The sequence below is a fragment of the Mobula hypostoma genome (genome assembly GCF_963921235.1).
Source record: "Mobula hypostoma chromosome X1 unlocalized genomic scaffold, sMobHyp1.1 SUPER_X1_unloc_1, whole genome shotgun sequence".
In the NCBI taxonomy this organism is placed as follows: Eukaryota; Metazoa; Chordata; class Chondrichthyes; order Myliobatiformes; family Myliobatidae; genus Mobula; species Mobula hypostoma.
This window is the reverse complement of record NW_026948165.1, coordinates 698,246-723,993: the sequence shown is the minus strand read 5'-3', so window position 1 is coordinate 723,993 and position 25,748 is coordinate 698,246. Positions and strand designations below refer to the sequence as shown.

Sequence of the window (25,748 nt, the reverse complement as noted above, 5' to 3'; positions counted from 1 at the left end):
ATCACACACTCCCAGTGTCAGACACAGTGAATCTCCCTCCACACTGTCCCATCACACACTCCCAGGGTCAGACACAGAGTGAATCTCCCTCCACACTGTCCCATCACACACTCCCAGGGTCAGACACAGAGTGAATCTCCCTCCACAGTGTCCCATCACACAATCCCAGGGTCAGACACAGAGTGAAGCTCCCTCCACACTGCCCCATCACACACTCCCAGTGTCAGACACAGAGTGAATCTCCCTCCACACCGTCCCATCACACACTCCCAGTGTCAGACACAGAGTGAATCTCCCTCCACACTGTCCCATCACACACTCTTCGGGTCAAACACAGAGTGAATCTCCCTCCACACTGTCCCATCACACACTCCCAGGGTCAGACACAGAGTGAATCTCCCTCCACACCGTCCCATCACACACTCCCAGGGTCAGACACAGAGTGAATCTCCCTCCACACTGTCCCATCACACACTCCCAGGATCAGACACAAAGTGAATCTCCCTCCACACTGTCCCATCACACACTCCCAGGGTCAGACACAGAGTGAATCTCCCTCCACACTGTCCCATCACACACTCCCGGGGTCAGACAGAGTGAATCTCTCTCCACATTGTCCCATCACACACTCCCCGGGTCAGACACAGAGTGAATCTCCCTCCACACTGTCCCATCACACACTCCCAGAGTCAGACACAGAGTGAATCTCCCTCCACACTGTCCCATCACACACTCCCAGGGTCAGACACAGAGTGAATCTCCCTCCACATTGTCCCATCACCCACTCCCGGGGTCAGACAGAGAGTGAATCTCTCTCCACATTGTCCCATCATACACTCCCGGGGTCAGACACAGAGTGAATCTCCCTCCACACTGTCCCATCACACACTCCCAGAGTCAGACACAGAGTGAATCTTCCTCCACACTGTCCCATCACACACTCCCAGGGTCAGACACAGAGTGAATCTCCCTCCACATTGTCCCATCACCCACTCCCGGGATCAGACAGAGAGTGAATCTCTCTCCACATTGTCCCATCATACACTCCCGGGGTCAGACACAGAGTGAATCTCCCTCCACACTGTCCCATCACACACTCCCAGGGTCAGACACAGACTGAATCTCCCTCCACACTGTCCCATCACACACTCCCGGGGTCAGACAGAGAGTGAATCTCTCTCCACATTGTCCCATCACACACTCCCCGGGTCAGATGTAGGGTGACCCCCCACCTTGTCAGCCATCAACACACGAACTGCAATAACTGAGTATGTGTCAAAAGCTATGGTCTAGCTGTCTCTCACTGTTCTCTCCCTCCGTTCTCTCCCCCATCTCCCCTCCTCCCCACTCCCTTTCTCACCTTCTCTTCCCGCCTCCCTACTCTTCATTTCTCCCTCACTCTCCCTGCCTACTTCCATCCCTCTTTCTCTCCCTGTGTATGTCTCCCTCCCTTCTCCTTGTCTCCCTCTGCTGGACTTCCCACCCTCCTAATGCACAGACCAGTGCTCCTTGAACAATGGGGGCTGCAGCCACAACTGTACGGTTGCCCCCGGAGAAGGGATTGTCTGCTCATGCCCCCTGGGGATGGAGCTGGGTGCGGACCGCAAGCAGTGTCAGATCCAGAGCTACTGTGCCAAGCACCTCAAGTGCAGCCAGCGCTGTGAGCAGCACAAGACCATTGTCAAGTGCTCCTGCTACCAGGGATGGGCGCTGATGCCCGACGGCAAGAGCTGTGCCAGCAATGGTGAGGATACCCGCTTTCTCCTGGAGGGAGAGGGAGGGCATCAGGGAGGGCAGGGTGTTGGGAAGGATGTAGCAAGGGCGAGTGGTACTGGGCCCGGTTAGGTTATGTGTTGGTTCACAGATGGGACAGGGAGGTAGGGAGGGGCAACTGTATTGATTCAGGTGAGGATGTGTGTCGGTTCTTGGGAGTGTGGGGAGCATGTTGGAAGAGAAGAGGGGCATAAGGTATGAGGGAGGTGGAGAGTTGTGAGGATGTGTACTGGTTCATCGGAAGGGCCGAGTGGGAGAGAGGGCCGTGGCGGGGGGCGGGTGGGCGGTGTGCAGAGTGGCATTGGAGAGAGTGATACTGGGTCTCGTGACCCTCGTGATGATACGTGCTGCTTTACAGAAGCAGGGGAAGCTATGCTGCTTCAGGTGAATTAATGTCGTTGTTCATACAAGGGAGGGGTGGAGGGAACAGAAATCCAGGGATATGGAACTGCCCTGGTGGGTGTCTGACCCAGGGATAGGGAGATGGGAACTGTACATGGTTCTCCCGGCGTGGGTCTGACCCAGGGATAGCAAGACGGGAACTGTGCACGGTGCTCCCGATGTGGGTCTGACCCAGGGATAGGGAGATAGGAACTGTACACGGTGCTCACGGTGTGGGTCTGACCCAGGGATAGGGAGACGGGAACTGTGCACGGTGCTCCCGATGTGGGTCTGACCCAGGGATAGGGAGATGGGAACTGTACACGGTGCTCACGGTGTGGGTCTGACCCAGGGATAGCAAGACGGGAACTGTGCACGGTGTGGGTCTGACCCAGGGATAGGGAGATGGGAACTGTACACGGTGCTCACGGTGTGGGTCTGACCCAGGGATAGGGAGACGGGAACTGTACACGGTGCTCACGGTGTGGGTCTGACCCAGGGATAGGGAGACGGGAACTGTGCACGGTGCTCCCGATGTGGGTCTGACCCAGGGATAGGGAGATGGGAACTGTACACGGTGCTCACGGTGTGGGTCTGACCCAGGGATAGCAAGACGGGAACTGTGCACGGTGTGGGTCTGACCCAGGGATAGGGAGATGGGAACTGTACACGGTGCTCACGGTGTGGGTCTGACCCAGGGATAGGGAGACGGGAACTGTGCACAGTGCTCCCGTTGTGGGTCTGACCCAGGGATAGGGAGATGGGACTGTACACGGTGCTCACGGTGTGGGTCTGACCCAGGGATAGGGAGATGGGAACTGTGCACGGTGCTCCCGGTGAGGGTCTAACCCAGGGATAGGGAGACGGGAACTGTGCGCGGTGCTCCCGGTGTGGGTCTGACCCAGGGATAGGGAGACGGGAACTGTGCACGGTGCTCCCGGTGTGGGTCTGACCCAGGGATAGTGAGACCGGGAACTGTGCACCGTGCTCCCAGTGTGGGTCTGACCCAGGGATAGTGAGACCGGGAACTGTGCACCGTGCTCCCGGTGTGGGTCTGGCCCAGGGATAGGGAGACGGGAACTGTGTACCGTGCTCCTGGTGTGGGTCTGACCCAGGGATAGGGAGACGGGAACTGTGCACAGTGCTCCCGTTTTTGGTCTGACCCAGGGGCATGGAGGTTGGACTAATCTTTGTGATATATCTCTGCAGATCCTTTCAAGCCATTTATCATCTTTTCCAATCGGCATGAGATTCGGCGGATTGACCTTCGTAAGGGTGACTTCAGCGTGCTCGTACCCGGTTTGAGGAATACCATTGCCTTGGACTTTCACCTGAACCAAAGCTCTCTGTACTGGACCGACGTAGTGGAGGACAAGATATACCGGGGGAAGCTCTCTGAGAGTGGAGGTAATTTGTTGCTTCCTCCATCTCACTCGTCACTCTGTCCTTGCTGTCTTTCACCCCTTCCCTCTAATTCGCTCTCACCCTGCCACTCTGTCTGTCTGCCTTGTCTTGTCTCTCTCTAAATTCATTATGCTCTCCTCTTCTCCCTCCATCACCCTCTCTCCCTTCCAATACCTCACTCTCATCCTGTCAGCCTGTCTCTCTCTCACCCCCTCTTTTTCTCAATATAGCAATAATTAGTGTTGAAGTTAGATGATTGGGAAGATTTAAAAACTGCCAGAATGGAACTAAAAAAGCCATAAGGAGAAAAAAGATGAAATATGAAGGTAAACTGGCCAATAGAAAAGAGGATACAAAATGTTTTTACAGATATATAAAGAATAAAAGATGAATGTGGATAACGGACAACTGGAAAAAGATACTGGTGAGGTAGGAAGGTGAACAAAGAAATGTCAGACGAACTGAAGGAGTATTTTGCATTAATCTTCACTGTGGAAGATGCTGGTGCTATGGTTAAGTGCTAGGTGTCATTACCAGGGAGAAGGTACTTGGGAAACTGAAAGGTATGAAGGTAGATCAGTCACCTGGACCAGATGGATTGCTAATGCCTCCACAATCTCTTCAGCTACCTCTTTCAGAATCCTGAGGTTCTGAAAGAGGTAGCTGAAGAGATTGTGGAGATATTCGTAACGATCTTTCAGGAATTACGTGATTCTTCAATGGGTCCGGAGGACTAGACTATTGAAAATGTTATTCAGGCCAGTTAGCCTGACTTCAGTGGTTGGGAAGATGTTGGAGTCTATTATTAAGGATGAAGTTTCTGGGTCCTTGGAGGCACATGATAAAATAGGCCAAAGTCAGCATGGTTTCCTTAAGAGGATATCTTGCTTGAAAACTCCATTGGAATTCTTTGCGGAAGTAACATTCAGGATAGACAAAGGAGTCAGTGGATGTTGTTTACTTAGATTTTCGGAAAGCCTTTGTCAAGGTGCTGTTCATGAGGCTGCTTAACAAAACAAGAACCCATAGTGGTACAGGAAATATACTGGCATGGATTGAAGTTTGGCTGTCTGGCGGAAGGCAAATACTGAGAATAAAAGGAGCCTTTTCTGATTGGATGCCGGTGACTAGTGGTCCCCAGGGGATGGTGTTAGGACAGCTTTTTTTTTAAATTTTATTTTTATTTGGATAAGGAATTCACAAGTATCATGTACTTTTTTCACACGTATAACCTTTTCCATTTTTTTTATATGTATAAAACTATAATTATTTATACATTCTTAAGTACACATTGAGATGATATAAAAGGAAATTAGACACTTAAATAGATAATTATGTACAGTGGTAATTCTAATCTATTAGGCTAAGTAATGGTATTAGTTGTTAAGAAAAATGGTAATAATATTTTCCATATAACACTTCTGGACCATTTCTACTGGTCCAAAATGTTGTATGTAAGCCTATGTAACAACCATTGTAAGTGTTTATATCCTAATTTGTTCATGCTTGCTCCTGCCCCCAGACATAATTATCCAATCCCTATGTACTTATTTACTTAATTTTATCATTTTTTATCCCTTTCCCAAATCTTTTCCTTTACTTGTATTAATTCTCTATTTTCCAAAAGAAAACAAAAAACAGTAGACATTTAGACTAGGGGTGCTACGTTAGCAATATTACTGTGTTGATGAGAAGAGCAGTATAAGTCATTAGGAGAGTCATCTAAAGTCTGCTCGCATTGGAATTATATATTCAATCCATTTATTCCAGATTTGATAAAATGTTTCTTTTTGAATTCTCAGGGAGTAAGTCAACTTTTCCATTTTAAATATTTCCAAGATAATTTTGTGCCAATCTTCTAATGTAGGTGGTATTGGATTTAGCCACTTTCTAGTGATTGATTTCTTACTTGCCGCTAAGAGGGCCTGCAGCAACTTTATATCTTCCTTCTGTTCAAGAAACAATACATGCCCCAAATAGAGCGTCTCAAAGTTCAGAGGTATCTGGGACCTAAGTACCTTAACTAATGTTCTATGAATACCTTCCCAATATATACTTAATTTAGGGCAATCCCAGAAAATATGAAAATGATTTGCCTCCTTGGAGCCGCACCTTCTCCAACACATCACGTTTGTATCTTTATATTTTTCCTGATATGGGGTCTTGAAGTATCTTATAATGTTTTTCCAACAATGTTCTCTCCAAGTCAAAGAATTAGTCAAGGACCATTGAAAGCTGCAGATTTTCCCCCAAGCCTCCTCTGAAAGTACCAACCCCGCTTCTTTCTCCCACTTCTCTTTAATATACAATGTGTTTACATTTTTTGCATGGGAGAGTGCATTATATAATCGAGAAACTGATTTACTAGATATTGAACTGCAAGCCGAATTCAGAATCTTGAAAAATTCTAATTCTACTGTTGATAGGTCTGTATATCTACAACTCTGGTTAACATAATTTCGTACTTGAAGGTACCTAAAAAAGTCATTGTGTTCTAGGCCATGTTTGTCCTGCAGAATTTGGAAACTTTGTAATACTCTCTTATCTATAAATGAGAGGTAGGTTGTAAGACCTTTCTTTATCCATAATTTAAATCTTTTATCTCCTCTGTTGGGAAGGAATTCGGTGTCATATGCACACCATCTGAAGAGTTTTAACATGTTATTAATTCCACACGAATTAACCACCTTCTGCCATACTTTTAATGTAAGATTTATCCAACTGTTTTTAAATTTTTCCAACTGGGCCATCAATCCTTTGTCAGCTATTGAGGCCTGTAGAGGAAAACTGTCAACTAATCCAAATTCTATTTCCTTCCATCTAGCCTTATATTCCCTATTACACCAATATAACAGAGGGGTTATCTGTGAGGCATAAAAATAATTTCTCAGGCAAGGAAGAACCATACCTCCTCCTTCCTTCCCTAACTGTAAGGTGTTATATCGAATTCTAGGTTTCCTTCCTTGCCAAATGAAGCGGGAAATCCATTTGTCCCATTCCCTGAATTGATTATCATCCACCTCCACCGGTAAAGTACGGAAAAGATACAGTAACTGAGGAAGAATATTCATTTTTATAGTATTTATCCTTGAATTTAAACTTAAAAAGGGGATAAGATTCCATCTATGCATATCTGCTTTTATCTCTGAGATTAATGGCCCATAATTTACCTCTGACAGTGTTGAAAGATCCTTCGGCAGGGTTATTCCTAAATATTTTAATGATTTAGCTTCCCACTTAAGATCATATGTATCCTGCAATTTTTTTGGATGGTGTATAATTTAGGGACATAACCTGCGTTTTCTTTACATTTATTTTATAACCTGATATTTTCCCAAAGTCATCCAACAGTGTAAACAAACCTATAAATGATTTTTCTGGTTCACTCAGATAGACCAAAACATCATCTGCGAATAACGCCATTTTCTGTTCAATCCCTGCCACCTTGATACCTTTTACGATTTCGCTCTGTCTTATTAGTTGGGCAAGGGGTTCAATATATAGCGCAAAAAGGAGAGGAGAAATTGGGCATCCCTGTCTAGTGCCTCTCTCTAAGATGAAGGAGTCAGAGAGGTCCCCATTTATCTTCATTCGGGCTGTAGGGCTGTCATATAGAGTCTGAATTACTTTAATAAACTTTTCTTGAAAGCCGAATCTTCCTAACACTCTGTATAGGAATGCCCAACTAACCGAATCAAAAGCTTTCTCAGCGTCCAATCCTACTACCATTGTCTCTGTCTCGTTCTTATTAACCTGTTCTAATATGTGCAGAGTTCTCCTTATGTTGTCCTGTGTTTGTCTTTGTTGAATAAATCCAGTCTGGTCTAAATGGATTAGGCCAGGTAAAAACTTTTCCAATCTGCGCACTAATATAGATGTAAATAGTTTGTAATCTAAATTAAGAACACTAATTGGCCGATAATTGCCACATTCTAGTTTATCTTTACCCTCTTTAGGAATAACTGAAATAATCGCTTCTCTCCAGGAAGGTGGAGTTTCTCCTCTCTGCAGGATCCAATTAAAGGTGTTAAGTAGTAATAGGGCTAGCTAACTGTGTCTTCAGGGACTTGTACCACTCTGAGGTAAACCCATCAGAACCCGGGGACTTTCCAGCCTTTAACCTAGAGATGGCCACGTTCAGTTCTTTGACAGTTACTGGTTCTAATAAACTTTCATTTTGTAAATCTGTAAGTTTAGGTAGATCTAAAAAATTCAATACACTGTCTATATAGGGCTCATTGGGGGCCCGGGGTTGGGAGTACAGCTCTCGATAATATGTTTCAAAACTCTCTTGAATTTTCCCTATTGCACTCTCCACAAGCTTTGTCTTTGGATTCTTTATTTTATGAATTGTATTGTCTGCTTGTTGTTTTCATAATTTATATGCTAATAATCTAGCTGATTTACCTCCTACTTCATAATTCTTTTGTCTCAGGTAAAGAAAATTTCTTTGAGTTTCCAACGTATAAATATTGTCAATTTCACTTTGCAATTTCCTAATTTCCTGTTTTCGATTTGAATTACTTTTGTTGCTATCTACAACTTGAAGTTGTTTTAATTTTCCTTGCAGGTCTGCTAATTTTTGTGCATTGATTTTTTTCATCTGAGTGGTAATGGAAATAATTTTCCCTCTCAGTACAGCTTTCAATGTATCCCATAAGATCACTGGTGATGTTTCTCCCGTGTCATTAAGGTCTAGATATTCTTTGATTTCTCCCCTTAATCTCTCCATTACTTTTGGGTTATTGAGTATATGTGAGTTTAGCCTCCATAGTGTTTTCCTCATTTTCCTTTCCAGGATTAGAGACATAGAGACTGGGCTATGATCCGACAGATCAATTGTTGCAATATTACAGTTTTTTATCCTGAGTCTATCTGTATTAAAGATAAAGAAATAGTCTATCCTTGAATAGGCTGAATGAGGGAAAGAGTAATGTGTATAATCTTTACTAGTAGGGTGTAATTCCCTCCAGACATCTATAATTCCCAACTCCTCCATCAATGAATTCATTTTCCGAGTCAGAGGTTTATTCTGAGCAACTATTCTTGAAGAATCTAAAACAGGATTTAATCTAATATTTAAATCCCCTCCACAAATTACTACCCCTTGAGAACTGACCATTAGGTCAAAAATGTGTCTATAAAATGACCATTCACAACCTGGAGGAGCATAAACATTCAGCAATGTTATTTCTGTACCTTCTATTCTTCCTGTGATTTTTACAAACCGTCCTTCTTTGTCTTTAGTCTCTGAAATATGTTCATAATTAAGAGTACTTGATATTAAAGTAGCTACCCCTCTTTTGTGACTCAAGTTATATGATGAATAAAATACATGCTTAAAGCCCATTCTTTTTAATTTTCCATGTTCAGCTTGGCTCATATGTGTTTCCTGGAGGAAAGCTATTTGTGCCCTCTCTTTTTTCAATTTAGACATAATCTTATTTCTTTTAATTGGATTCAAAACCCCATTAACATTATAGGAAATTATTTTTACCAATTCAGTTTGCATTTTTCTCTAGTAGAAAAAAAACACTCTCCTTTTCTAACCAAACAGTAAGCAATCCCTTCTCAACAGTAAACCAAGATATATAACCACACCCTAGACATTTCTGAACGTATAACATTTGAAAATTTTTCCCGACTTCCCACAGTGAGGCCTGAGCACCGACCCGCCTCAGTTCAGAGGGATAACCACCTCTATCTTCACCCTGTGTTAGAGAGCCCTCAGCAGTTTGAATAATCACAGAGAATTTTCTCCTATTTATGTCTCGACCATATTGCTATCATTCAAGTTATTCCGTCTAGTTTATTTTCAGTTACCAGTTTTCATTTTACCTTTAAGTCCGATTTACTCTTTTTGGTCATTTCTCTTAATTAATCTGTATTCTCTGTACATTCGCGTCTGAATATTTGCAGCTTTTCCTTGTAGTTTGACACTCTGGTTCGAGTGGAGCGTCCTCGCCCCACTAACTGCCACGACTTCTGCCGAATCCTCTCCAGTAGCGACTCTGGTTGGGTGATAACCTTAATAGGTAGTCCCCGGTCCGCCAGGTCCAACGTTGCCTCCTCCACCGTAGCGTAAGTTTTTGTCCCTTCGTCGTAAAAGACTCTCAGCCAAGCTGGATACAGGGTCTGGAATCTGATGTTGTTTTCCTTCAGGACTCTCCGTGTTTCCGCATATTCCTTCCGTCTGGCAAGAATCCCCAGTATGTAGTCGTGGTCTAAACTGATTTTACAGTTGTTCCACATGAAACCTTTCTTTTGCCATGCCCGTTTAAGCACCTCTTCCTTTGTTCTGTAACTGAGAAATCTGACCAGAATCGATCTGGGCTGGGCGCCTGCCGGGGGCTGTGGTGCCAACGCGCGGTGAGCCCTTTCTATCTGTAGGTCTTTTGCGGCTGGTATATCAAGGTTCTCTCTAAGCAGCTTCTCTAAGAAGGGAATCATCAATCCCGGTTTACCTTCGGTTCCTTCGGGAACTCCGTAGATCCTCACATTTTCCCTTCTTGAGCGGCCTTCTTGATCTATTAGTTTCCACTGCAGCTGGTCTTGTAGCTTCAGCATTTCTGCTATCACTTCCTCGGCGTTTTGTAGCTTCTCTTCAATTCCAACAATCCTCGCTTCGGCTTCATCTATCCGCGAGTTAGTTTTTACTATTTCTCCTTTAATATCTTCCAGCTGTTTGCTGTTATCTTGTCGGACTTCGCGAATCTCTCGGAGAATCAAAGACAGAGTCACCGATTCCCCCTCATTATCTCCGTCCTGGCTTGCCGTGGGAGAGCTAGGCCCTTCGCCTTGCTGCGTCTCTTTATGTTTATCAGCCTTCAGAGCGGACTTTTTATTCTTGTTGTTAGACATCATCCTTGCCCCTTTTATTAATATAGTTATGCAATATTAAGTATTTGTCTAAATTCGATTCTGGGGCAGTTTACCTTCTTTTTTGTCGAGAGACCTTTTCCTTATGCCGCCATTCCCTTGATGACCCCGGACAGCTTCTTTTCACGTTGTATATCACTGATGTCATGAAGGAATTGATGGTTTTGTGGATTACACAAAGATAGGGCAGGTAGTGTTGAGGAAGCAGACAGGTTATAGAAGGACTGAGACAGATTAGGAGAATAGGGAAAGAAGTGACAGATGGAATACAGTGTCAGGAAGTGTACGTCATGCTGTAGGAATAAAAGCATAGACTATTTTCTAAATGGGGAGAAATTTCAGAAATCAGAGGTGCAGAGGAATTTGGGAGTCCTCATGCAGGATTCCCGAAAGGTTAATTTGCAGGTTGAGTCTCTGGTAAGGAAGGCAAATGCAATGTTAGCATTCATTTTGAGTGGACTAGAATATGAAAGCAGAGATGTTATGCTGAGGCTTTATAAGACATTGGTCAGACCACATTTGGAGTATTATGAGCAGTTTTGGGCCCCTTGTCTAAGAAAGCAAGTGCTGACATGGGAGAGGATCCAAAAGAGGTTTACAAGAATGATCCCAGGTATGCAAGGGTTAACGTATGGGGAGCATTTGTTGGCTCTGGGGTTAAAAGACTGGTGGGGGGAGGAATCTCATTGATACCTATCAAATACTGAAAGGCCTAGATAGAGTGGATGTGCAGAGGATGTTTCCGATAGTGAGGGAGTCTAGGACCAGAGGACACAACCACAGAATGGAGGGGGATGTCCATTTAGAACGGAGGTGAGGAGAAATGTCTTTAGCCAGAGGGTGGTGAATCTTTGCCACTTACGGATGTGTAGGCCAATCATTTGGTATAATTAAGACAGAGGATGATAGTTCTTGATTAGCAAGGACATCAGAGGTTACGGGGAGAAGGCGAGTGATTGGAGTTGGGAGGAAAAACAAAGCAGCTATGGTCAAATGGCAGATTGGACTTGATGGGCCGAATGGCCTAATTGTGTTCTTATGACTTACGGTTTTACGGTTTGACAATAAACACAACTTTGACTTTGTACAATTTTATAATCCCCTATAAGGTTACCCCTCAGCCTCCTATCCTCCAATCAATAAAATCACAGTCTACTCAACCTCTCCCAATCACTCAGGCCCTAAAGGTCCCAGAAAACAGCAGATTCCAGAATATCAGAGTAAATTCATTGCAACAACAGAGGTTATGGGGAGAAGGCAAGAGAATGAGGTTGACAGGGAAATCAGCCATGATGGAACGGCAGGACAGACTCGGTGGGCCAAATGGCCTAATTCTGCTTCTGTATCTTATGGTCTTAAAATTGCTACAAGTTAAAAGGATAAATAAATAGAACAATTAATAAAGGAACAATGATGCATGGGTTCATTGACTGTTCAGAAATCAGATGGTGAAGGAGAAGTTATTCCTGAATCACTGAGTGTGTGCCTTCAGACTCCTGTACTACCTCTCTGATTGTAATAATGAGAAGCGGGCATGTCCTGGATAGTGAGGGTCCCTGTTGATGGATGCCGCCTTCATGAGGCACGACCTCTTGAAGATGTCCTCGATAGTGAGGAGGTTTGTACCCGTGATGGAGCTGCTTGAGTCTACAACCCACTGCAGCCTCCTGTGATACTGTGCATTGGAGCCTCCAGACAAGTTGATAATGCAACCAGACAGAAGGGAGACTCTTAAAAACCCATGAGGGATGTGGGTAATGACATGTGAAAGTCCTTTCCTACTGAACTTCTTAAACAGCCCCAGTCACAAACACAGACTGACTGCTGACTCGTTTTGTTTTCCTCTCCCACAGAGCTGCCCTGGAAGATGGACGCACGATCGGGAGACCAGAGCATTGCAGGAAAGGGCGTGTCATCACGAGGTGTGAGAAATTGTGATGCTTTCGTTATACCTCCACTCCCCTTTTCAATCTACTACTCAATCCACTCTACCCTCATATACTTCCCTCATCTCCTAACTCTGCTATTCTCTTACTCCCCTCTCTTCAGCTCCCCCCTCCTTAATCCCGTTTTACTCCACCTCACCTTTCTGTCTGTCAATCCCTCTCCCTTCTCCCATTTCCCTCTTTTGCCACCCTCTCTCTGCCACTCCCATGTTTCTCTCTTCTCCATGACTCCCCAATCCTCCACTCCCCTTTTCACCACCCTCACACTCCCCACCCACCTGCTCGTCCCTCCTCTCTTGCTCTCACTTCTGCTCTCTGTTCTCCCTCCCCCCTTCCCCTGCCCCTCTATTATCTGCTCCTTCCATTTACTGTTGATTTTTTGTGCTCCAAACCATTGTCTGGGTTGAGGGTGAAGTTTACTGGTTGGGGGGTGGTGGTGGTTGGATTCCATGGGTCTCTAATAACGTGACTCTCCCCTTCACCATTCCTCTGCAGCTTTGAGCAGCGTGGAGGTGGTAGTTCAGTATGGCCTGGCCACCCCCGAGGGTCTGGCCGTGGATTGGATTGCGGGCAACATCTACTGGGTGGAGAGCAACCTGGACCAGATCGAGGTGGCTAAGCTGGACGGCTCAATGCGCACCACCCTTATTGCTGGTGACATTGAGCACCCCCGGGCCATTGCTTTGGATCCCCGGGATGGGTAAGTCACACCTGCACCCCCTCACCCCATTTCCCCTGTTCCTCCTTAGAGCCTCGAATGGAATAGGAAATTAAAAGGAGCTGGGAACAGGATCAAGGTCTTTTTTGCCTCGGGTTGGAGAGTCTAAAACTGGGCAGCACAGGTTTAAGGAGACCTGGGGTGACAGCTTTTACACCCAGAGTTTTAGCATAGACTGGTTGGTCCGAAAATCCAGTTTCCATGCTGTCTGACCCTGTTGTCTGTGTTGGCAGGCATTGTTAAAGCTGCACATTTGACAACGATATCAGAAAGCACTTGGGATCCTGAAGTTATCAATGCATGTAGATAAGCTGATAACCTGAATTCGGCATCCTGTTTAGCATATATGTGGTAGGCCAAAATAGCCCGTATCTATGATGTACTGTTCTGTATTTCAATCAAACAAGCCTGTTTGAAATCCCTGACTCTGATGTGAAATGCATTGGGGTGGACTGTTTCCTGTTTGATGATGGCATCATGCAGTATCTCAAGTGCTTGGTTGCATTTGACCACTGGTAGTATGTAAACTGTGGGCGGGATTATGAAGGAGGACTCTTGGTAAATAGAACAGGTGGCATTTCATTGTTTGGTGTTCAAGGTCAGGGTAACACGTGTTCAACAAATTGCCACATCAGAGCACCACCGAAAGTTTATCATGAAGCACACACCTCCACCTTTTGCCTTTTCTGAATCAACAGTTTGGTCCATCTTGTGTATCGAGAAGCCTTCGGGTCTGATCGCTGTATATGGTGTATTCTGAGTAAGCCATGCCTCAGTAAAACACAGAACACAACAATTCCTCAATTCCTGACGATACAGCACTTTTGGCCTACAGTCCTCAATTTTGTTATCCACTGACTGCACATTCACTAAGAAGATGCTGGGTAGAGGGGGCCTCATTCCTCTGCATTGCAGCCAGGGTTGGAGTCCACCCCCCATCTTGCTTCTGGCCATGGCGATGAACCACTTCAAGGTGCAGCACCTGCTTGCTTGAGAGTTAAGCCCACTGAGTACTTTAGGAGATTGTGTAATCTATAGTTTATTAAGTCAATTTAAAAGTATATTGCTGAAAGGGGAATTACTGTACATGGTGCAGATTGCAGTGGGATTAATTCAGAAGAGGTATATTTAGAAGTGTTGTACCTAGTCCACAGAACATTACCATGGTTCATCAATGCCATCTTGGCATGTTAGTAAGTAGTAGTATAGTTTTTATTTTATTTTATTTTAGTGATACAACACGGAGTTGACCCTTCAAGCCATGCCATCCCAACAATTCCCGACAAACCCAGTTAACTCTAACCTAATCAATGGACGATTTACAATGATCGATTAACCTACCCTGTACACCTTTGGACTGTGGGAGGAAACCAGAGAAAACCCATTCAACGGGGAGGATGTACAGAGACTCTACAGAATGCTGCCGGAATGAATTCCAAACTCTGGAATGCCTCAAGCTGTAATAGCGTCACACTAACCACTGCGCTACCGTTGCGCTTGTGCAACATGGCGCTGGTGAAACGTGATATGTTGAGGGCAGCTTAGAAAACTTCTAAATATACTTCTGAACTATTCTACTTGCAATCTGTACCCTGTAATTTCCTTCTAAGTATTGTACTTCTGAGCTGTCGTAATGAACTAGGGATTTCATGATCCCCTGGAGGACTCGACAGACTTAACTCTCAAGAATGCAAGTACGGCACCTTTAAGCGGGTGAAAGTACATTACCATGGCCATAAGAGAGTGAAGAGGGGATGACTCCTGTCACGTGACCAGCAACATTGAATATCAATTGAGTCAGGTTTTATAAAAACAAACAAACATTTATTAAACTCTGCTCAACAATAGCAAAAAATATTCAAATGACTAACTTAACTGGAAGTTAACTGCTATACGGCAACGCTGGAACAGTTCTTAAAAGGGGAAATGCGAAAACAGCTCTTAAAGTGGTAAATTCGAACATAGTTCTTAGAATGGTAAATTTGAAAATCCAAGAGATTTATACAGTCAATTAGGAGAGACTTTTCTGAAGTAAAGAATTCCTCAAAGACGTGACGTTATTGTTGATCCCAGCCGGAGCCTGCCTTGTCCGCAGGATTCACGACGACGGAAATAAAACGGTTTAAAGGAACAGACCTTTTCCTCAGGAGAATAGACACTACGCAATCCTTCCTGCTTTAGCAGAAGATACCTCAGATGCAGGTCACTTTTTCTTGACGAAGATTCAATAAAGGTCAATCCTCTCCAAAACTGCCAAACGATATCAGCTTTACTCGACTTGGCGAATTCCTGTACTTTGGTAAGGTCTTCACTCTCCAACACTACTTACAATAGAAAATAGAACTCCACTTTAAAACGAAACTGCATCATAAGACGAATACGCAGCATAACGGAGTATCTGACGAATTAAATAACAAACTAATCTTAAAACTAACTGCGTCACCCCAGGGATCTCCGTTTTATACCTGTGGTGAGCATGTCATCACGTGACCTCACGCTGGCAGGAAAGTTACATCACCTCACCATCACATGACCATTACCTCATGCTCATAAGATACTCAATTACATCATGGTCATAAGACAGTCACAAGATATCCATGAGGTATGTAACACTCCAAACTAGATTAAAGCGACAGGGTATGAAACTTCCTCTACCTAGTATCTTAGACCATCAGACCATAAGATACTGGAGCAGAATTAGGCCATTTGGCCCATCGAGTTTGCTCTGCCATTTCATCATGGCTGATCCAATTTTCTTCTCAGCCCCAATCTCCTGCCTTCTGCCGATATCCCTTCATGCTCTGACCAATCAAGAATCTTTTAACCTCTGCCTTAAATATACATAAAGACTGGGACTCTACAGCTGCCTGTGGCAATGAATTCCACAGACTCACCACTCTCTGCATAAAGGAGTTCCTCCTCATCTACATTCTAAAAGGATGCCCCTCTATTCTGAGGCTGTGTCCTCTGGTCTTGCGCTCTCCCACCATAGGAAACATCCTTTCTGTATCTACTCTATCTAGGCCTTTCACCATTCAGTGGGTTTCAATGAGGTCATCCTCATTCTTCTGAATTCTAGGGAATACAAGCCCAAAGCCATCAGACGGTCTTCATATGACAAGCCTTTCAATCCTAGAATTATTTTTGTGAGCCTCCTTTGAACCCTCTCCAGTTTCAGCACATCCTTTCTAAGATAAGGGGCCCCAAACTGCTCACCATACTCCAAGTGAGGCCTCACCATTGCTTTATAAAGTAATTACATCCTTGCTTTTATAATCTAGTCCTCTTGAAATGAATGCTAACATCGCATTTGCCTTCCTCACCACAGACTCAACCTGCAAATTAACCTTTACGGAATCCTGCACAAGGACTCCTAAGCCCCTATGCACCTGTTTTTTGAATGTTCTCTCCATTTAGAAAAGAGTCACCCCTTCATTTCTTCTACCAAAGTGCATGACCATACACTTCTTGGCACTGTGTTCCATCTGCCATTTCTTTGCCCATTCTCCTAATCTAGAATCTTTCCTGTAATACCATGGACTCGTAGCTTGTTAAGCAGCCTTATGTGTGGCACCTTGTCAAAGGCCCTTTGAAAATCCAAGTAGACAGCATCAACCAATTCTCTTTTGTCTAACCGGCTTGTTATTTTTCCAAGTAATTCCAACAGATTTGTCAGGCAAGATTTTCCCTTGAGGAAACAATGCTGACTACAGCCTATTTTATCATGTGCCTCCAAGTATCCCGAAACCTCATCCTTAACAATTGACTCCCAACATCTTCCCACCACTGAGGTCAGACTAACTGGCCTATAATTTCCTTTCTTCTGCCTCTCTTCCTTCTCGAAGAGTGGAGTGACATTTGCAATTTTCCAGTCTTCCAAAACCTTTCCAGAATCTAATGATTCTTGGAAGATCATTACTAATGCCTCCACAATCTTCAGCCACTTCTTTCAGAATCCTGGGGTGTAGACCATCTGTTCCAGGTGACTTATCTACCTTCAGACCTTTCAGTTTCCCAAGAACCTTCTCCCCAGTAATGGTAACTTCACACACTTCTGCCCCCTGACATCTGGAACTTCCACCTTAGTGTTAGTGTCTTCCATAGTGAAGACTGATGCAAAATACTTACTCATTTTGTCTGCCATTTCCTTGTTCCTTACCTTTCCAGCGGTCCGATATCTACTCTCGCCTCTCTTAAACTTTATGTATCCAAAGAAACTTTTGGTACCCTCTTTAATATTGGCTAGCTTACTTTGGTGTTCTATCTTTATCTTCTTAATGACTTTTAGTTTCTTTCTGTTGGTTTTTACAAGTTTCCTAATCCTCTAACTTCCCACTAATTTTTTTTCTCGATTATATGTTCTCCCTTTGGCTTTTATGTTGGGAAATGTACAGTCGTTGGAGAACAAGATTAAGGACCTAAGGGCAAGAATGCTGTATCAGAGGGAAGTGAGGAATTGCTGCGTTCTGTGTTTCATGGAGACATAGCTAAATCAGGATTTGGTGATCAGACCTGAGGGCTTTTTGATGCCCTGAATGGACTGGACTGCCGATTTGGAGAATGCAAAAGGTGGGGGTCTGTGTTTCATGATAAACTCTTTGTGGTGCTTGGACACAGCAGTCTTGTCACACTTTTGTTCCCCTGACTTAGAGCATCTAACGATTAAGTGCTGACTGTTCCAACTTATCAAGAGAGTTCTTCATTATCCTGGCTGCAGTTTGCATACCGCCAAAGGCCGATGTTAAGCAGGCACTCGAGGTACTGTGTGCCCCCATTGGCAAACAAGAAACAGCCTACCTTGACGGCTTTCAAATCATTGTCGGGGACTTCAGTCAGGTTTGTTTGAAGAAATTTCTGCCCAGTTATATCACCTACAGCACCAGTGGTCCCAACACTCGACCACTGCTATACTACAATAGGGAATACCTATCGTTCCATCCCAGACTGCGTTTTGGTAAATCAGATCACTTGGCTATCCTTCTATGCTTGCTTTGACTGTCAGAACATGGAGGTACCATCGTGAACTCCCACAGACCCTGATCCTGCGATTTCAGTCTCTGAGGCTGACAAGAGTATCCTTCAGGAAGGTGAACTCACGGAAAGCTTCCAACCCAGATGGGTTATCTGGCCAAATACTGAAGACCTGTTCTGATCAACTGCCTAGAGTGTTCACTGAGATCTTTAACCTCTCGCTTCAGCAGACTGAGGTACCCACCTGATTCAGTTATACTGGTGCTCAAGAAGACTCTGGTGACCTGCCTCGATGACTATTGCCCAGTAGCACTTAGATCCACGGTGATGAAGTGTTTTCATAGGTTGGTGATTAAACATATTGGCTGTTACTTGAGAGGTGACTTGGATCTACTCCAATTTGCCTACCAGAGCAACAGCTCCACAGCAGATGGCATCTCATTGGCTCCTCACTCAACCCTGGAACATCTGGACAGCAAAGATGCATACATCAGGATGGTCTTTATCGACTACAATTCTGCATTCAAGACCATCGTCCCCTCAAAACTAATCACTAAGCTTCAAGACCTTGACCTCAATGCCTTCTTGTGCAAATGGATCTTTGATTTCCTCACTCACTGTTGTGCCAAAAGTTAAAGAATGTTCTCACACAACACACTTTATTGCTAAGTTACGACAAGTAGTACTTGCCTTGGAAGTGCGCCTGAGCCCATTTGACTGCAGCACCTCACAGTGTCAGTTGCGACTGGTGGTGATCCCAAATCCAAGAGACCTCACCACCAGTGTGCTCTTTCTTTAATACCCTGGTCACTTCTCTCCACCCCTACCTGGGTCAAACCTTTGTCCAGATCGACCCATCACGTGACCATTGCTTTGGGTACTACAGTCTGAGTTCTGCAGAGACCATACCTTAGTCACCTAACACCCTAGTCACCCTTCCCCTGCACATCACACATTTGATCCCAGCAGTTGTTCTTTGTGCTCTCTGGGCAACATTTTAGGATTCTTACTATGCTCTCAAACCCCAGTCAGTTTGGATTGGCAACAAAACCTCCTCCACAATCTCCATCAGCAAAAGTGCACCACAAGGTTGTGTGCTTACCCCTTGCTCTATTTGTTTTATAGATATGACTGTGAGGCTAAGTACAGTTCAAATGCCACAGCTCCAGTGCTGACGACACCACTGTCATAGGCTGAATCGAAGGTGGTGATGAATCAGCATACAGGAGGGAGATTGAAAATCTGGCTGAGTGGTGCCACAACAACAACCTCTCACTCAACGTCAGCAAGAACAAAGAGCTGATAATTGACTTCAGGAGGAGAAAACCAGAGGGCCATGAGCCAGTCCTCATGAGGGGGGGGTGGAATCAGAGGTGGAGAGGGTCAGTAAATTTAAATTCCTCATTGTTATCATTTCAGAAGATATGCCCTAGTTCCAGCACGTAAGTGCAATTGCAAAGAAAGCATGGCAGCACCTCTACTTCCTTCGGTTTGCGAAAATTCGGCATGTCAAATCTTTGACAAACTTCTTTAATGTGTGGTGGAGATTATATTGACTGGCTGCATCATAGTCTGTTAAGGAAGCACCAATGCCATTGAACAGAAAAGCCTACAAAACGTAGTGGATACAGCCCAGTCCATCTACAGGTAAAGCCCTCCCCACCATTGAGCAGTGTTGCAGGAAAGCAGCATCCATCATCAGGGACCCCCACCATCCAGACCATCCACTTTTTCGGCTGCTGCCATCAGGAATAAGGTACAGGAGTCTCAGGACTCACACCACCAGGTTCAAGAACAGGTATTATCCCTCAACCATCAGTCTCAGACAGGATAACTTCACTCAACTTCACTCACCAATCAGTGAACTGTTCCCACAACCTGTTATTGTACTGAGGTAGTGAACAGGCTTGTGTTAGCTAGTTGAAGAACCGAATGGTTGAAGGAAACCAACCAAGAAAAGGACTTTACAATTACAGTGCTTAATTCATTTTTAATTTTGATTTTCTTAAGAATGTTGTGTTTCTGATGCTCTGTTCCTGTGATGCTGCTGTAAGTTTTTCATTGTGCACACAGGGACTTGTACAGGTGACAACACATTGGACTCTGACTTCTGTGTTCTGTTGATTCATTCTGCTCTTCAGGATACTGTTCTGGACGGATTGGGATGCAAGTCAACCTCGGATAGAAGCAGCCTCCATGAGTGGTGTGGGGCGACGGACGATTCACCGGGAGCTGGGGGCTGGGGGATGGCCAAACGGGTTGACAGTTGATTACCTGGAACGGCGTATCCTCTGGATTGATGCCAGGTATAGCATGCTCCCTCAGAACTACTTTTTTTTTGTTTGGAAGGAGTTTCTTTTCTGAAGCACTGGATACACAGGGAACAATTGGAGATGAAGGAAAATTTAAATAAATTAGAATTCCACTCCCATTGCCCCTCCCACCCCCCAACATCTTCTCCGCGGTGAGTCTGGTTGGTTGACGTGACCCCGAAACCCCTGCTTTAGCAGATTCCACGTCCTGGGCAGGAGGAAGCTGTTCACATGTTTCTCCCCTCCCCAGATCGAGTTTCATGTGCTTCACGTCCTGGAATCTGCTCTGCCCTCTGCCACTCTCCCTTTGAACTTACCGTAGCTTGGCACTCCCTCAATCCTTCTCCAGCTGCCCGGTCTGTGGAATTTGGCACTCCCTCCCAACACCTTCCTGCCTCTCTTCCCCTTCCCTCCTCTCCCTTTCTCCCTCAGTCTCTTTCCCCTCTTCCTCCCCATATCTATCTATCTATCTATATATATCTCTCCCTCACCCTCTCCCTCCCCCTCTTTCTCTCTCTTCCTCCTTCCTCCCACGCTTACCTCCCCACCCCAACCCCAAGCTCTGGAACTTCCTCACTACACCTCTCTGTCCGCTTTTCTTTATCTTACACAAACAAGAGAAAATCTGCAGATACTGGAAATCTGAGCAATGCATACAAAATGCTGGAGGAACTCAGCAGATCAGGCAGCATCTAGGAAAAGAGCACAGTCGACGTTTCAGGCCCAATATGTCGACTGTACTCTTTTCCTAGATGCTGCCTGGCCTGCTGAGTTCCTCCAGCATTCTGTGTGTGTTGCTTTCTTCTTCTCTTTCTGTTTCACCCTCTCTCTTGCTTTCTCACTCTCCCCTTCTCCTCCTCCAGTTAGCATGTGCAAAACCATTGAACTTGTGTTTTAATGCTTCAATTATGTGTTGGGAAGTGTTGCTGAAAAAAAAGACGTTCAATTTCTCCCTTCTCCCACAGGTCCGACGCGATCTACTCAGCCCTCTATGATGGGAGTAGGCTGATCGAGGTTCTGCGGGGCCATGAGTACCTCTCCCACCCCTTTGCCGTCACCCTGTACGGGGGAGAGGTTTATTGGACAGACTGGCGAACTAACACCCTGGCCAAGGCCAACAAGTGGACTGGCCACAATGTGACAGTCGTGCAGCGGACAAACACTCAGCCCTTCGATCTCCAGGTTTACCACCCGTCCAGGCAGCCCCAGGGTAAGTTCCCCCCACCCCACCAGCATTCCCCACCTCCAATGACCCACTACAGTATCAGGCAACACACACAAAATGGTGGAGAAATTCAACCAATCAGGCAGCATCTATAGAAGGGAATAAACAGTCGACATTTTGTGCTGAGACACTTCAGGACTGAAAAAGAAGAGGTCAGAAGGCACAATTAGGTGGAGAGAGGAGGTGGAGTACAAGCTGACAGGTGATAGTTGAGACAGCGGACCAGAGTGAGGGGGAAGGTGGGTGATGAAGTGAGAGGCTGGGAGGTAACTCGTGGAAAAGGTAAAAGGCTGAAGAAGAAGGAATCTGAAAGGAGAGGAGGGTGAACCTTGGGAGAAAGGGAAGGAGGAGGGGAACCAGAGGGAGGTAAGGGGAGGGAATTGGGTGAGAAGGTAACCAGATTGAGGAATGGAAAAAGGGAGAAGGACAGAGGGAGCAGAGGTTTATTGTCACTGGCAGAGGAGAGCCCATACTGTGCTGTACTGTTGTATGAAACAAGTACCTTTAAATGTTGTTAATGTACCTGCTTTAAACGCTTCATCTCACAACTCGTTCCATATACTCATCACCCTCTGTGTGGAATAAGTTGCCCCCAGGTGCCTAAATCTATATCTGTCTAGAAACCATCTAGATGTTTACTCCCTTTCCCTGGGAAAACAGGACTGTTCACAATCAATGTTTTTTGTTGACATTGAGAGAAAGGTTATTGTCATGACACTCTTGTCAGTGAACTCTCTGTCTCCTTACTATGTTATTTGGAATACAACCTGTTACGGTCTTATCATCTGCAAACTTGATGGAGTTAGAGCAAAACCTGGTCACACAGTCATGTGTGTACAGGGAGTTTAAGAGGGGGCTGATGACACAACCGTGTAAAGAACCAGGGCTTTGAATAATTGTGGCGGAGGTATTGCTCTCTCTTCTTACTCATTGTGGTCTGTTGGTCAGAAAGTGGAGCCATTCAGTTGTAGAGGAACTTCCATTTCACAGGTGGTCTTTGGTGGCCAACCTTAACTCACAATATGACACTCAGTGGGAAACAGGGTGTTCCTTCATCACCCTGTCCACCTGTGACACCACTTTTGGGAAACCGTGTACCTGTACCATGCACAAAAAGTGCTGGGGAGCTCAGCATGTCAGACATCTCCTCCCCTCTTCTTAACTTTTTATTCTGGCTTGTGACGTCTTCTTTTTCAGTCCTGGTGAAAGGTCTCAGCCCAAAGCATGACTATTTATTTCCCTTCATAGATGAAGCCTGACCTCCTGAGATCCTCCTGCGTTTTGTATGTGTTGCTCAAAATTTACAGCACCTGCAGAATCTCTTGTGTCATCATGTATCTGTACTTGTGGGTCTCTGTTCTACAACGCTCCCCAGGATCCATCGTTACCAAGTCATAGAGGAACCAAGGGACCTAGGAGCACAAGCACACAATTCATTGAAAGCAGCCATGCAGGTGGGGTAATGAAGAAGGCATTTAGCACTCTGTTCTTAAGTCAGGGCATCAAATTTAGAAGTAGGGAGTCTATAACCAGATGGCACAGAGGAAAACAATAAGAGAGGAGAGATTTAAAAGAAATCTAAGAGGTAACAAAGTGGACAGTGAGTACCTGGAATGAACTGCCAGAAAAAGTGGTTGAGGCAGGTACATTTGCCACTTTTAAGAGGCATTTGGATAGGTACATTAGTGGTCACCAACCTTTTTAAGCCCAAGATCCCCTACCTCAACCTTAGTGAAAGGCAAGATCTACCTACTAAATCGTTTAGAGAAAAAACAGCTCAGATTGTAATGCCAATTTGAGGCTTTTTATTTGGGCTAATTGTATTTGAATTACACAAAATACTTTTGTCAAACTTTCAAATTAATTCAAACAGGAAAACACTGTAACGAGCATATCTTTCTTTAAGAATATTACAATACTTCACACCTTTAATTCTAAGTTTCATTATTTAATTTTATTTCAACACGAAAAATAAATGAATAAAAATTGACTGTTGCACTCAGTGTGATGACTGGGGCTGAATACTTATTGCTAGTTCACTGAAATTTGGCTCATAACTACAGACAGCCAGTCTGAGACAGTCTGTGAGGTGTCTGTCAGTAAATCAGCTCTTGTACTTAGATTTAATAATTTTTCATCTGTGAAAATGCAATTTCACAGAGATAAGTTGACCCGAACTAGGCACTGATTTTTAGTGCTATAAAACCAACGCACACACTGTGCATTGCTGGGGCCCCATCAGTGGTAATTGCCACCAGTTTATGAATGAGGTTGACATTTTTTTAAACTCATTGTAAGTATCCTCACCTCTCGTTCTCTCCTTTAATTGCAAAAGAGTGAGGAAGTCCTTCTTTGTTGTAAAATCCTGGAAAGCCATTCTGACAACTACAACAAGCTGAGCTGTTTACATTACAACCAGGGATTTGTGGAATTGGAGTGAAAGATATCCATGTCCTCTGACGGTGACTCTACCCTCCCTGTCACTGTTGCAGGGCCAAGCGGTATATTATGTATTGCGGTTGTGATGTCGTTTTTGTTTTTAAAGTCATTAAAAACAGTCTCTGCGATAATGGCCATTGCTTCCTTGAATAAATCACCATCTGTAAAAGGCTTCTTGTGTTTAGCCAAAAGGTGACTTACACGACATGATGCTTCAATAACAGCCTTATTTTGAGCAGCATGTTTTGTGAAAAACGATTGCTGGGCCTTCAACCCCAATTTCAGCTCCTCAACTTTCCAGGCACGAATTGCGCTCTCTGGGGGGTAGGTGTCTTTAAATTTCTGGTGGTTGGTGTTGTGGTAGGCACAACATACATATACACTTGTCTTTCACCAAGGTAAACAGAAATTCCTCTTCCCATTCTGGATGGAAGTCGTATGTTTTCGCCTTCTTTCGTGGAGGCTCCGCCATGCTATCAGGATATCATGAGCGAGTGACGTATATTGATGTTTGTGACAGTCTGTACTCTTATCCAGTGGTCCCCAACCTCTGGGCCGCGAAGAATGCAGTGATACAGTGGTGGCCGGAACGCACCCAGCACATCTTTAAGAAAAAAAAACACGAAATAACCAAGCTAATTAATTAGGTGCCGCAACGCAATTGGCAATCGCCTCTGATCTGGGCCGACATTTACGTGCCGGGTGGCACCTAATTAATTAGCTTGTTTATTTTGGCTTTTTTCTTAAAGATGTGCTGGGTGCGTTCCGACTACCGCTGTTCCGCTGCATTCTTCGCGGCCCGGTGGTTGGGGACCACTGCGTATCTAATCTAATTGGTCACTTTGATGCAGCACAAGCTACGCTGAAAACGCGGTGCATGGCGAGGAGCTACACACATGCACACTGGGCAGAAAGAACGGAACTAAACCGCGGCAAACCGGAAACAATCTCTCTTTACAAACAGCTTTGTAGCAAAAGTATTGCTATATTACCATTATCCGAATTAGTATTACTTATTTTTATAATGCTCACATTAAGAACAGTATTTGTGTATTTACTTTTGATTTTTTTCGGGATCGACTGGGAAAGTCTCAAAGATCGACCGGTTGACGATCTGTAAGGTACATGAAGGGGAAGGGTTTGAGGGTTATGGGCTGAACTTAGGCAATTGGGACTAGCAGGCAGGATGCTGTGCTTCATGGACCAGTTGGCTTGAAGGGTGTAGTTCTGTGCTGTATGCTTCCGTCTCTGTGAATGTAGAGTCACACAGTGCCAAGCCAGGCCCTTTGCCTCAACTGGTCCATGCTGACCAATTTGCCGATGTGTGGTTCCTCTAAACATTTCCTATCTGTGTAGTTCTCCAAAAAATCCCTTAAATGTTGTTAATGTACCTGTCTCAACCATTTGCCCTGACAGCTTGTTCCTTATACTGACCACTCTCTGGGTGAAAAATTTGCCCTTCAGGTTCCAATTAAATCTTTCCCCTTAAACCTGTGCCCTCTAGTTCTTGATTTCCCCAACCCTTAGGCAGAAAAGACCTTGTACATTCACTCTATCTATGCCCCTCATGAGTTTATACACCTCTATAAGGCCAAACCTCCATCTCATATGCTCCGAGGAATAAAGTCCCAATCTGTGTCTATAAATTGGAGTTGCACCCTAACCATTGATAAGTAAGCGCCTCCATCACAGAATCACAC

The 25,748-nt window shown here is 44.8% G+C and overlaps 1 protein-coding gene across 1 annotated transcript in view; it reads left to right on the top strand.

Moving 5' to 3' along the window:
- The window catches only part of LOC134341384 (low-density lipoprotein receptor-related protein 1-like), a 286,341-nt gene that overhangs the window by 123,455 nt on the left and 137,138 nt on the right, over nt 1–25,748 (top strand). The window contains exons 22-27 of the mRNA XM_063039246.1: nt 1,499–1,744; nt 3,364–3,561; nt 12,291–12,359; nt 12,879–13,083; nt 20,214–20,378; nt 21,350–21,594. Coding sequence (XP_062895316.1) covers nt 1,499–1,744; nt 3,364–3,561; nt 12,291–12,359; nt 12,879–13,083; nt 20,214–20,378; nt 21,350–21,594 — 1,128 coding nt within the window. The remainder of the gene's footprint in view (nt 1–1,498; nt 1,745–3,363; nt 3,562–12,290; nt 12,360–12,878; nt 13,084–20,213; nt 20,379–21,349; nt 21,595–25,748) is intronic.